This window comes from Phoenix dactylifera, unplaced genomic scaffold (genome assembly GCF_009389715.1).
Source record: "Phoenix dactylifera cultivar Barhee BC4 unplaced genomic scaffold, palm_55x_up_171113_PBpolish2nd_filt_p 000007F, whole genome shotgun sequence".
NCBI lineage: Eukaryota > Viridiplantae > Streptophyta > Magnoliopsida > Arecales > Arecaceae > Phoenix > Phoenix dactylifera.
This window is the reverse complement of record NW_024067666.1, coordinates 880,489-894,912: the sequence shown is the minus strand read 5'-3', so window position 1 is coordinate 894,912 and position 14,424 is coordinate 880,489. Positions and strand designations below refer to the sequence as shown.

Below are 14,424 nucleotides of genomic sequence, written 5' to 3'. Positions count from 1 at the left end.
ATAATGTCACACTGGCAGATAAGATTGGAAAAGGAGGGATGGCCCTGAATAGTTGGCCGCCCGCTACTTGGATCCAATCCAAGTTAGCCCAAACCAATATGTTGCTTGGTCTTTTTTTTGACCTGACCTAGCATAAACATATAATTAGAACATTTCGTTAGCCCAATTAGAGATTAATCACTTCTTCAATTAAGTTCAGACCTTTCTTGATCCAATTAAAAATTATTTATTGAGAGAATGATTAACTGGAATCTTATTCCAATTAATCTGGGTATAGATAGTACATGCTAAACACGTTAATGAGATAGATTGACTCAGATTTTTGTTCACCTATGACTTGCCTCTATAGATCCATTTTGCCGCACATGAACAATGTGGTCCAATATGGGTATATGAAGTATTATCGGATCCTTAATGAGTCATGATGAAATCAATTCGTCTCTTTGTTACTACAGAAGTTTTATGCTGCAATTTTGTCCCATCATTATAATGTTTTTTATGTGATTTTTGAAAACTAATGCATTGTTAAACCCTTAATCATAAAATATCATGGTCTACTAGAACATTATCCCAAACTCCGCTCGAGTACCATCTCACCCGCACCGTCACCTCCTAGCTTCCTCGATGTGGGGAAAATGCGGACAATTCAGCCATTCAGTTTTTTTTTTTTTTTTTTTTTTTTTGCTAAATCACAAAAGAGGGGAGTAGCAGCCCCACTGAGCCCCGGCTCCACCAGGGAGTGTTCGATGCGGGCAGAAATGACCGTATATTTGGCATCCCGGCCAATTTTACTCGTACCCTCCCCACCTGTGGGCCCGGCTTGGCTATCCTTCTGGGCTTCGGCTCGAATACCACGTGTGAGTACATCACACCTGGCACCACCCAAGCTACTAGCAGAACGATACGCCCTTCCAGTTCACGTGTCCGAGCAGGAAGCATCCGATCTCCATAATTTAATCGACGCCTGCGCATTTCGAACTCGAAACCACGGAAATGGAAGTGAGGCCACGCTGTCACTGGGCTCCCACCTTGGTGGCAGCCATTCAGTATTTGATGTGGTTTGGGTCTACCACGACTCTTCAACCTTTTGTTACAAACTCTTCCGTCTCATTTGGTTCGTGGCAAAGAGAGAAGAGAGAAGAAAATGTGGCCAATGAAAAATTAAAAAAAAAAATATGGCTGGAGTTTTTTAAAAAAAAGAGATGAGAAAATTCATGAAGAACATGAAAAACCTACTTTCCCACCGGTTGAAAATTAGAGTTTTTTTTTTCTACAATTATCCTTAAACCATCAAAATTCATAGATAAGATATTTTTTTTAATTAAAGATATAATAAATATTTCACACAACTTTTTTTGTAAAATGAAAGATCAACCGAATATAAGCCACCTTAGAATTCATGATCAACTAAACATGTCAAAACTATTTTCTCAAATATTTATTTTCAAAAATCATCTTTCTAAAAAAAATATTTCGATGAAATAAATTTCTTTTCACGAACCAAACGAGGTCTACCGGTGCTCGAAAAGGAAGAGATGGCATTCATGATGGCCCAAATGAGATGGCGGGAGAGGCTATCTTATTCTAGAAGGCCCGGAATCTCTTCAATGTCACCGTGCTACACGCGGACCCTCAACTGCCGGGCTGCCGCCTGCCGGCATGGGGTCACCACCCATTGTTCCTGGCCTAATACCATCAGTCACGGCACCGGCAAAAACACGAGAATTATGGCATTGTTAGGAATTGACTCTTACGGTTGTTCTACGTTTCAAATAGGATTTGAAAGAAAGTAGGAAAGGCGTAGGAAGTAGATAATGTGAATTTTCTCAATATTTTGCATGCTTGTTTTTGATTCTCATTCAAGTAGATACAGTTATTATAGAGGAAAAAAGATGTTTCCTTACACAAATGTCTCTGAAACTGTCGACTGCTCAAACACGAGATAAAGCTAATATTTGCTGCTGAGAGACTTCTTCTTATTTTGGAACTCTCAATTTTTTTTTTTAACAAAAAGACTTTCAGCTAGCTCAATTCCTCATAGCAAGAAGAAATTAGCGATAAAGGCTCTCAGATCTAAGATTCTCGGCAATCTCTGTTTCCCAGCGGTCTCCATTTTCCAGCAGTTTCTCCTTGTCATACAGCAACTCCTGCAAAGACATCAGATACATGAGAACCAAATTTTGGTGATCTGAAAAAATGGTGAACTCGGTGGAAGTGAAAAGCTCACCTCGTGAGTTTCCGTTGCAAATTCAAAGTTGGGGCCTTCAACGATCGCATCTACAGGGCATGCCTCTTGGCAGAACCCACAGTAAATGCATTTTGTCATGTCAATATCATACCTGTGCAGCAACACCCAAACCAATGACGGTAGAATTGGAAGGTACATAACATAAAATTGATCCACAAGTGATTGAAACCAATGCAGCAGCCTACTTACCTCGTAGTACGTCGACTGCCATCTTCTCGTTCCTCTGCTTCAATTGTGATTGCTTGTGCTGGGCATATCTGGCCATAACAGTAATCATCTTGAGTAAGCATCAGGGCCCTAAAAATAATGTCATCATAAAAGGTTGATGATATCAGCAGGGTATGCGGCAATCATAACGGATTCCCATGTTTTAGGTTTGTAGTATGCGAAGCAGTGGCTGTAAGCTGGTCAATTGCTTGCACGCCACATTGTTGATTATCAGAATACACCCTACAGTTCTAAGTTCATGAAAACAAGATGATGAAATGGACTGTAGTCCTTTGAGCTCTAAAGGGATCAACTACAAGACTTTTTAATTGTGTGTGGAACATGCAACATCTTTAACACTTACAGCTTCACAAAGCTTACAAGCAATGCACCGCTCTTCCCCAGTTGGATATCGTCGGAGAGCATGCTCTCCTCGAAAACGAGGGCTCAAAGGCCCCTTCTCAAAGGGATAGTTTATCTGGGACAAGCAGATGCATGGAAACCAATGAGAGATGGAACAAAAGTGATATCATGTGATGCAAAACATAAGTGATAGTGAATGATGTGACTTACGGTAACTTTCCTCTCAAAGAAATATTTCAGTGTCAGCATCAAACCACGCACCATTTCGGTCAGAAACAGTGTGTTTATACTTTGCTCAAAAACTGCAGTCAAGCCTCAATCAATTAGACAGAGTGGCACATATTGCAGAAATGCATGTAGACCAGAATTGCAAAGGCAAGTTAACCCAAGATGAATAAATGCAGAAACTAGTTACGATTCTGCAAGAGATTACCAGCACTCCAGTCCTTAGCAATCTCCTTGGCAAGTTGCTCTCTCTCCTCATCCTCTGCATGTAAGCAGACATATAAATAAACAGTAACTGTTGCTTTAATGAAGAACAGTTTTACAAATGCAGGCATGAACATCTCAGTGATTACCCTATTGAATAACAGTTTTAGATACATATCCAGGCATCAACATCTCAGTGCAATCAGCGTGAGAATCTAATTGAGCTGCAGAATAAAATTGCAAAGAAACCTTGTCACAAGAAAGAGAAGAATCTCATTAGCTTTGGTACAAAGGACATATAGGGACAATTAACTTGCGCCCGCCATTCTGAAATAATCACTAAACTGGCTAGTCCTAACAGGTCACAGAGATCCAAGCCCTATTCTCAGCATTGAGAAACTCCCCAAAAATAATTTAATCAGCCTTATGGAACCAACCAATTTGAGATAGTACTAGACATTTAACTAATAAGTCTTCTGGATGTGACAGCTTCCGTGTTCAGACAAGAGTAGTATTTCCAAAATTTTGATGAAGTTTTTATAGATGTCAATTTCTCGAGTTCTATGAAAAGCTGAGCTATCACCTTCAGAAATCTTTATTCTTGATATGTAAACAACAGTAAGTATTTTCTTATTACTCAAGCCAGTGACTCATGCAACTACCATTCTATTAGCTACAAACTCTTCAGAAAAGATGCTTAACAATGCTAAGTTCAATGCTAGGTGAAAAAAGGTTTAAGGGGGCCTAAGTTCAACTCATTACAGCTACATCCAACTGATTTATTTTTGTTCTTCAATATCTAGAAATTTTTTTGCTTTCAAAAATCAAGGGGATAAGCTTACAAATATAGTAGATATAAACTTTTCTCCCATGCTTTCTCTTATTCCTGTGTACAACTCAAAATACACTAATGTTCTTCTGTTGTTTGCATTATTGGAAAAGGCTCAATGTGAGCTAGAGCGCCAAGATCCCTTAGAGCCTAGGCACAAGGCAAGTCACACCTTAACGAAGTGAGATGCAAAATACCAATATACTTGATTCTAAACATATGGACTTATGAACATAAATACAATTAAAAAAAAGTATTAGAATTTAGATTTATACACATATGAAGGACATGGCAATGTCAAATATCAAAAATTCAAATGTGATAAGGCAATAACCAGTCACCACAAAACAGTTATTATGGAACTGCCACCAAGTTCGAACGACTGGCCTACATAAAAATATTAAACTACTAGGAAGTTAAAGTGTTCAAAGATCAATTATCTAAGCTCCGAAGTCAAAAACATGAAAGCAAACATGTAATCTAAATGTCCAAAATGCAACTACAAGGAGAGCAAAATATCTATTATGAAATCTAATCCAAAAATCTACAGCATCCCAAAGACCTACTCCCTAAAGACCACCATCATCAACAACAACAAGCATCGTCAACCACTACAAATAAAAAAAAAGAATCTGGAGCTACAGCAGCAGCAGAAGAAGAAAAAGAAGAGGAAGAGGAGGAAGAAGAAGAGAAAGAGGAGGAAGAAGAGCAGGCATCCCTCCCCTATTTTCAGATGTATCAGCACCCCTCCAACACACCCACCCCGCCGCTCCCCCCCCCCCCCCCCCCCCAAAAAAAAAAAAAAAAAAAAATCCTGTTTCTGACGGTATGCTAGTGGTTCTACAAGATATAATGCATATTTGAAAATAGGCATTGAAAGACACAGAAGAATGGAAATTTTTTTGGGAAAGCATAGTAGAAGGCTCATCTTGAGAAAGATATTTCCATGTAAAAATTAAGATTCGGAAAGGAGAAGATGAAAGAGCACGGGGTTTTCAGAGTTTACAATATGTTCAGCATATGAAATGCAAAAATCTGGGTCAATGCTAATGTATTATCTTTTTTGTTCCAGCCAAATATAAAAGATTACCATAAAAACAACACAGGGCTAAAAGGAGATATTAAGAGCAAGACAGAATTATAAGGCCTAACTACAATCAATGTCTAGGGGTGGATATCACAGGGGTTGGGTCAGGTTGGAGAAAGCGTTGTCAAAGGCACGCATGAGGAGCACATAGGAGCACCTAGGCACAAGGCGCAGGCAACGACCAGCCCAAACACCTCTCCTAGCTTCAAGAGAAGTAAAAAGGTGCACCTTTTTTTGCCATAAGAAAAGCTCCACTTGATCATGATGATTGGCCAAAGGAGGAATATACGAAGGGCCAAAAGGGGCAAAGACACGATGGGAGGGTGGATTAGGGATTTGAAGGCCCGATTGAGGTGAACCAACGCTCTTATGGTGGATCTAGGGCTCCAACCAGCTTCTCCACTCTCTAGTAAGTCCTTTCTTCTTCTTCTTCTCCTAACTATAATCAATGTCAAAGACTGGAAATCGGGTGAGTTGAGTCAGGTTGGAGGCAGTGTTGTCAAGGGCATGCCTGAAAGGCGCAAGCAAAGCCCAAACCAAGCACCTCACAAAGCCTCAAGCGAAGTAAAAAGCGTGCATTTTTTTACGCCTTGGAAGAAGCCCAAATGCAGAAAAAAGCGTACCTCACTATTTCTGAATCTCGGTCACTTGATCATGATGATCGACCAAAGGGGGAAAGTTACAAATGGAGGGTGGATTAAGGACCTGAAGTCCCAATTAAGAGGAATTGATTCTCCCCCTTCGGTGGATCTAGGACACCAATCAACTTCCCCCCTCTCCATATCCCTTCTCCTACTCCTCCTCCGCTACCCTACTACCAGTGCTCCTGCTCATGCTCCTCCTTTCTCTCTTCTTCTCTCTCTTCTTCCTCTTTGCTGCCGATGCTGTTGCTGGTGCTCCTGCTCTCCCTCTTCTTCCTTACATCTCCTTCTATCTTTTTTAATCTTCACTACTGGTTGTCCTCTTCTTCTACTCATCCCCCCATCTTCTTCTTCTGGTTCTCAACAGCAGCTTCTGCTATCTGATGGCAAACAGGGACTTAGTCCCTTTTTTTCCTTTTTTGTCTTTATTTTTTCTTCTTGCTACTACCAAAGAGGGGACTTAATCGTTTTCTTCTTCTTCCAAACAAGGGACTCAAGCGAAAGGTGGCACAAAGTGTCCAGTAGTCTTTTTTTCTAAAGCATAATGTGAAACAAGGGACTCCATGAATCCCCTATCTTCTTCTTCTATTTAGATTTAGATTTATAAATCAATAATTCATTGTTAAATGTGTTTCAAATCATTTGTTCCTTATTATTTATATGTATATTGATATTTTTGCAACTCATTTCGTCAAGGCGCATACCTTGCGCCTAGGATTCAAGAGACCATGGCACCTTTATGCTTTGAGCCTTTGACGACTTTGATTTGAGGTCACAGCCCAGACCTAACCCAAAAACTAGAAAGACCTTTTCTCAAACCCAACCAGACCCAGCCTTCAATCCGATCTCCTCAACCCAAACCCAGCCCAACCTCAATTTTTTGATTTCGGGTTCAAAGCCAGTTGGTTTGGATCAGGATAGTTGGATCAATTTAGCCAAATCAGTCATAAATACTCCCATGCCATATAAATAATATATAAGAGTAAAATAAAATGAACTAAGGATGGCAACTTGTGAGCACAATGTGGATCCTAATTTAAAATAGTTAAACAATGCTAGGGAGAACTTGGAAAATGAAGACACATCTAATATATGTATATTATATATTTATTTGGGTTCTAGTTGGGTCGGGTTGCCCAAAATCTCAGCTTGAATCCAAACGAAATTTGAGTCATGATGGGATTTTCAACCCAAACCCAACATGAACCATGCCTAAACCCATCCAAGCCGGGCCCAATTTCAGGTTACACTCGGGTTTGTTTTGAGTTGACCTGCCCAATTTCTCAAACCAAAAGAACAACAACAAAAAGAGGGAATGGACTTAAAAAAAAAAGGAAAAGAAAAGGGGGAAACCCTGTCTCTCAATGGCTAATGAAACCTAGATAATTATTAAAGGCACACAACAACTTTTTTGGCCCTAAACCATCTAATCTAGGCATTGCAGATGCCTTGATATATGTTTTTGACAATACTATGTGTATTAGGTGTCAAAGACATGAAACAAAACTAGTTTACATATTTTTTTCCAAAATCTATAATAACTAAAAAACTTTTAATTCCAAAGTCATTTCATATACATAATAAGCCATCAACAACTGGATTAATTCAAAATTGTGTATGATAACTATCTCTTGAATCAACAAACTCTATTCCTCTATTTTAGTTTTGTATCTAACTAATTTAGGAAACTGTTATGCACGCTTCTCTTACAAGTGGAATAATAGATCATATTTCTTCTCTATTGGACAATAAATCTTGTGGTTATATACTTATATTATACCCCATTTCTAATAAGTTATCATTCAATGTTATTCAAGACATATTGCTATAATTTTGTGGAGAGCTATGGAGAAGGTTTGTAGGTATCCCTTCACGAATCCAGCCAACTGATTGTCTAGGTTCTGCAGCAAGCTGCACAGTTGGCCACAGCTGTCTTGGCAAGGACTAGCAACTCAAAGATGACTGATGTCAAGCTGAGCTAGTTGTGCAAGTTTCCAAACTTCGATAGGTTATGCTATGATTCACAAAGCAGACTATAGATGGAGAAAGCTTGAATATTACGGTCAATATACACAGAGACGAGCGTTTCATCAGCCTAATTGGCTAAGCTATGTCATGAGATAGAAGTTGATAACCAGTTACATTTTCTTGTAATCAATTTATTGTGCCAACTAACAATATCTTTAACTCTTCATATGTACACCTTACATATGACAGTATATATGAAGGGAAGAGTGTCTAACCAATCTCACTGGATTAGAGATATGACTTCTTTAACGTTGTAGCATCTAATTTATGTTCATGGTTGGAAATTCCTCATGCCTACGAACACTAAATTCTTAAACCAAATTTTATATACCTTGATTGTGGTGGGTATATTGTGTAAAAAAGTCATGAATGCCAGTGGAAAACATGATGATCAAGATAACTCATAAATCTATGATAACTTGACTTGGAAAACATAAAATTATTGAAACGTAACAAAATCCATTTCCCCCCAAAAAAAAAATTGTGCCAGCATAACTTATAAAAGCAAACCTTTAAATTTACTAGTTGATGGGCGTGAGCTGAATGCTTGCCAATGGTTTTGTAGAACCAATGAAGATTGTCCAGGTTGAACCTACACAAGATTAAGATTTAATATTTATAGTTGGCGAATACGCAAAATATATAGTAAATAAACAAAATATGGCAATTACAAGTAGGAACTGCCCTTTCCCAGCTAAACACAATGATTACAAGAATGAATGGTAAAAGTTTGCTCTTCCCAGATATATTTCTGAACCATGAATCAGCCTAGGGAGAGGTTATCTAGAAAACAGGGAACATAATTTATATATGAAGTGAAAAAATTGACAAAAGGAAAGAGAGTGCAGATTATATTTTGATTTCATGAGATCTCAGAGCAGCATTGATTCCAATGCTATAACTAAGTAAACAGTTTTAGTCAGAGACATTCTTCAAAAAGAAAAAAGAATAATTAAGAATGAGAAATATTTGTTAAAACTAAAAGTCTAAGACAGATCCATTACAGTTCAAGGTGACCTCACTAGATGTCATCAGTTAGATGAAGTAAGAAGGTAAAGACATACATGCCCACAGATTCCATTTCCAACAGGACTGCAAAAACAAAATGGAGGGAAGAGGGAAGATAAAAAAAGAAGTTTTCCTTCCAAAACCGGGTTCTTGACTGCAATAATGAAGGAATCATTTGGTTTTGTAACTGAAACAATAACCCATTGAAAATAAGATTTATGAGGAAATTAGAAAAGAGAAGAGAAGAGATAAATAGGAAACAAAAGATAGATAAAGTCCTCTAATTTCTCCCATTAATGTCAACATATCAGAAAATTCAATTCAACAACTGATCTGGATCACCATTGGCTTACTAGAAAATGTTACAGCAACTTCTTAAATCAAATTCAAAATTTTGCTATTTTACAATTTGGATTACATTGGGGTCTATTGGCCAAGTCTTGACAGTCTCTTGGAATAAGAATTGCACTTCTAAGTTAAAATTAGGACAACATTTGGTGGTGGTGGTGGTGGGGACAGTAGAAGTTGAAGGATTTCACAACAACCAGAGCTATTTTTGGATTCGGCATGATGTGGTCCAGAATGCTATAATGATTCCGAAAACTTTATCATTTTCAACAGGGGACCTATATCCAGCAATTCTCTCATTCACTTGTTCCTATTATTAAAGCTGAGTTACGGACTTAATTTCTTGATCCCATATTACTTCCTAATCAGTTCCTCCTCACTTTTATCAATCAACCCAAAATTTTCCTTAGATTAACCCTTATCAAATTTACACAAAATCCAGCAATCTTTATGAATTCTTGATGGCAAGAATCCTCTGAGTATTACGCTACCAGTAGAAGCAACTCTTTCATACATGAATCCCCTTCTATTCTTCTGTTTAGTTCCAATCACTTTCAGCAACCAGCCATCTGTTCTGAGAAAGTTCTCTTTATTCTTAAGCAAACCATAACGGAAAGACATCCCTCACTAAAATCTATGAATAAAGATCAATATTGACAGATGTAAGCTTAATATATTTCTTTTTCACTTCCAGACACATTCCAAGCTCTTATACATATTTAGCCTATTGCACGTTATCAATAGTGCTCACTAAGATGTCATATGATAACATCAGATACCCCCTCCATGTTCAGTCCTTTGTGTGTTTCCATAGTGCAAATAAGGATCCTATACGCTAAACAAGGTACAATCATCTCAAGTTGAAATTTAGTTTCAATCACCTATGCCCTAAATGGATGATGACTATGACCACAAAGCAATGTCAACAAAGTACACGATTTTCTGGGTTTGTCCACTCAGGTTGAGAGGTGACTAAGTTACAGTTCCTCAATTACTAATCCATGAAGAGGCCCTTCACCTACAACTGTTAATGAGATATGAGGCAAATTCCAATATATTGATAGCAAACAAGCATGCATACAGAATGTTATTTTTCCACTAACAAATGCTTCATATTTGCACAAAGATTGTGTCAGCGTGGGCAGTTAGAACACATAGTTTTGCAAACATGATGTGAAAACAAAGATGCACAATCCAGTTAGCCAGTTTGAAGAGACTGACCTAAAATGAACAAGAAGCACTAATTCTTTCATAATTTTATTTAAGAAAGCATACACTCAAGTGGTTAGAATAGTCAATCAACAGAAATACCTATGCTACCTATATTTTTTTTAGTTCAAAGACAACCAGATCTCTTAAGTTGTTTGCCAATAAAGATGATCCTCTAAAACAAACCAGATTAGGTATCAACCAAGTCAGACAATTCAGGCATGTCTGCTGAACAGTCTCCCTGCACACTTGGATAATCACAAAATTGGGCATACCATTAGGTGCCCAAGTATACCAGGTCACATGGACTAAAATAAAATCTCACTAATATCTCTAAAGAGATATCAGAGACAATGGTATTGGATAAGCAAGATATTTAGAGACTTGCATGATAACAACCACCAAAGCTTCTCCTGGCATTATAATTGACAGTTGTTGCCAAGACACCTGTAGGGGAGGTCTTAAACAAGCCAAGATTTTCCCCACAGATCAATGTTCGTGCAATCCCCAATGCGAAGACCAAGTTTCTGCAATAGCTGAACCAGATTAAACTACTCCACAAATTGTCATGTTCAAAAACAAGCTTCCCAGACCAGCAGCCTAGAAGATCAGTCCTCCAAATGCCCATATTCCAAATACCAAGAATTTCAAAACCTTCTTAAGGGTGAATATATGTGTTTGTGTCCCAACAAACAAGAAAGAATTCCTTGTCCAGGATCTCCTTTTCCCAGAGGATAGTAGTGTAGCTTTTCTTTATATCATTCACAATAGATTAGAAAATCCAACTAGCTGAGCATAGATGAACAAGGATTACATGGAGGACAGGCAGGAGAGTGGCCCTACCTGGGTAGGCGGTTTAGCTTCCAAGTCCAACTCTAGACCTAACTCAATTCATTAGGCCTTGAAATTTGTTTCTATGTATACTTACCCAAATGAGGTCTAAAAATTGGTCCTGATTTAGCCATCTCCCATAGTCTCAGTTATTAAGATATAAATATGTGTTGTCTGTGGTGAACAAATGAGGTTGCGCTTACTATATCTTTAGTAAAAATGACCCTCTAAACAGAGAGTACAATGATGGACCATGCACCTGAGGATGTTGGACTCAAGTTATGTTGGGGCAGTCGTTGGCAGAGCTTACGTCTTGAAATGACAAAAGGGGTTTATCTCCAGGACAAGCTGGAAATGAGACCATAGGAATCCTTAAGGATTAGAAGAGAGTGTTTCAGACTCGAAGATGAGGAAATATGTTGATAGTTGGTTCCCTATTCCTCAGCCCAACAGACTAGGGAAAAGGTGATTCAAAGATCCACTGAAAACATTGGAAATAAGTGGCTGTTACTCCAGTCCAAGTCCAAGAAATCCCGTCTTCCGAATGAAACTACTCATCCTATCTTCAAGACCAAGTGTCTTCTACCAAACACTCTTTTCCAATGTTAACTCTGACCACAGCCATTCAACGGCTGGGCTCTTTTTCAGCCATATAGATGGTAGCGGACATGCTCCTACCATCTGCATAGGTGTTTTATCCAAGCGGAATCAGTTTAGGGGGGATGGTCTATATTAAATCAACGGACAAATAGAAAAAAGACAGCAAGATTAGCAAAGACTTCAAGCAACAAAATCGGAAATTTAGGGTTCCAAGACAATCTAATCACGCGAATTCCATGAAGCCGCAAACAAATTCAATTGCATGAATTTGTTTTTTCTTCGATGATACATGAAAAAAAAAACTCGTATATTTTCAACGTGCCATCAAATTCAATTATACCATATCAAAATAAATTCCTACAAAAAAAATAAGAAAACGTCTTAAAAAAAAAAAAAAAAAAGACACAGAAGTAACCGCAAGCATGATACAAGTGCCGCAGATTCCAGGGAAAGCAAACCGAACACTAGGGTTTTCCTTCAGAAAGAATAATAGATTTGTTTCCTTCTGTTCTTCCTGGAAACGACGGAGAAACTCCAATTGTTCGACGAAATTAGATAAGTCATGGATGCTAGAATCTAATGAATAGAATACGGTAAGAGAGGAGATGAGATCTGATATCTTGCCGATTGCCTGGCCCGAAAAGCCTGGAGGGTTTTCCGAGCTAAGATCCCCGCCATCGAGGGAAAGCCGAAGGGTCGTGAGCTCGAGGGTGTGGAGCGACTCGGGAGGAAGCGGAGCAAAAGGGAGAATTGGCGGAGCAACGTGAATATATTGGGCCATCTGATACAGCAACAGGGCGGGCCTGGCACAGACCCGGTACAACTGAAACAGCAGGCACAGAACATTGCGGCCGAGGTCCAAGAATACTAGGCCCAGGACTGGCCCTGGCCCAGACCGTGGCCTACACCATACTATGGGCCATGTTCCATGGGTCGTAGCCCAGGTCCGTTGGCCAGTTCCAGTGGATCATTGCGTTCGCCGAACAATTGCCCGGTTCCTTGATCTAATTGTCGCGCCCTTCCAAGATGAGAGAAGTCTCCCCCGTTTCCCTCTTCGTGTCATTCGCCTTTTAATGTGGATTTCTAGGGTTTTAGTTCCGGATCTCTGGCTTCTAAACGCATTTCGATTGGATTGCATATGAGAGATTTATGTTTTGATCGATTAAGTGTTTGGTCTTTTAATTCCTAAACTTTGCCAATCTGATCTGATTGGAATCGTAGCTTTTTTTTTTTTTTAGGGTTTCAGATTTCTGTAAGCTTTTTCCCAATTACATGGTTGATACATAGACAAGTTCATAAAGATAGTTTCTTTTTTATTAATAGCTTGTGTGACCTCTCTCTTGGGAAATTTTGGTTTATTGGAAAATTTATTTGCTAGTTGCCATCATCATCTGAACACAATTGAATTTATCAACCCTAGGCCTGGACCAGTCCAGGTCCAGGAAGGATATATCTTTTAAAGACCTCTCGTATGTCATATGAATAGTAATAAATTCCAAGTGATTTATTCTTTTATAAAGGGTTTTTTTGCATGAATCTCCTCCTCAATATTAATTTTTACATAAATACCCTCTCAAAATTGATATTTACATATATACTCTCGTAAAACACTTGTTTTGCTATTCTACTATTTTTTATTCTATTTTTTTTGCATATGTATCCACACTATCTAACACCATTAAAAAATTAACAGTTTTAAATTAATATGACTAAAATACCCTTAATGGGTAGATGTGCAAAAAGAAACATTTATAATGCGATTGCAATGGAGCCAAAAAAGTAATTTTAAAATTTTGTTTTATTTTTAATCAAAATAAATATGATTTTTATTAACGGTGTTAGAAGAACGGTTATATTAGTAATATTTGTGCAAAAATAGTATTTTATGAGGATACAAAAATAAATATAAATTTTAAGAGGGTATTTGTGCGAATTTAAATTTTTAGAAGGGCATTCATGCAAAAAAAAATCCCTTTATTTTAAAAGAAGCTTAGCCAACAAGAGTTCTCATGAATTTTTCTAAAAAGGTATTATTAATGTCCTCAAGACTTTTGAATTCAAGTGATGGATAGACTCACAGCCCAAAAGCTTAAGGTGCTAGAAGGAAGACCAGCCTAATCTAATAAACCCATATATCGATTATTCTACTCGAGAGAGATAGAGATAGAGAGAGAGTGATAAAGACAGAGAGGCTCACTCATAGTTTGGGTCCTACTTGACCCTGGTATTCCTTAGTGAGAGGCTCACATAACTAATAAAAGTTGTGATATAAAATGAGCCTAAATTTGATACCACTTGTTGTGGACTTATTGTCTCAAAACATAAGTTACTAGAAGGAGGACCCACCCAGGTTAACAAACCTATATGTCACCCTTTTTATCAGTCAATATGAAACTAGGAGAATAGGCAGGGGGAACCAGGCATGTAACTCTTCACACCTAAAAATGAAAAGGTATTAATCTTGATCTCTTAACATTGTTTTATAACAACTCTCAATAGTATAATATTTTTTGTCACGAAGATAACAACTCTTATCAGTATAATATTTTTTATCATGGAAAATGGTAAACTAACCAGAGTAGACAAATAACTCTGT

The 14,424-nt window shown here is 38.0% G+C and overlaps 1 protein-coding gene across 1 annotated transcript; it reads right to left on the bottom strand.

Annotated features, from left to right (window-relative positions):
• Window positions 1-1,808: 1,808 nt before the first annotated feature.
• Window positions 1,809-12,596, bottom strand: LOC103705360 (NADH-ubiquinone oxidoreductase subunit 8-like). Its single transcript, XM_008789028.4, has 8 exons — window positions 12,453-12,596; window positions 8,343-8,424; window positions 3,252-3,305; window positions 3,029-3,120; window positions 2,820-2,933; window positions 2,438-2,505; window positions 2,228-2,339; window positions 1,809-2,147 (listed from the first exon to the last, which is right to left on the bottom strand). Exons 1-8 carry the CDS (start codon window positions 12,504-12,506, stop codon window positions 2,052-2,054), a joined length of 672 nt encoding a protein of 223 aa, XP_008787250.2. The 5' UTR covers window positions 12,507-12,596; the 3' UTR covers window positions 1,809-2,051.
• Between the last annotated feature and the right edge of the window lie 1,828 nt (window positions 12,597-14,424).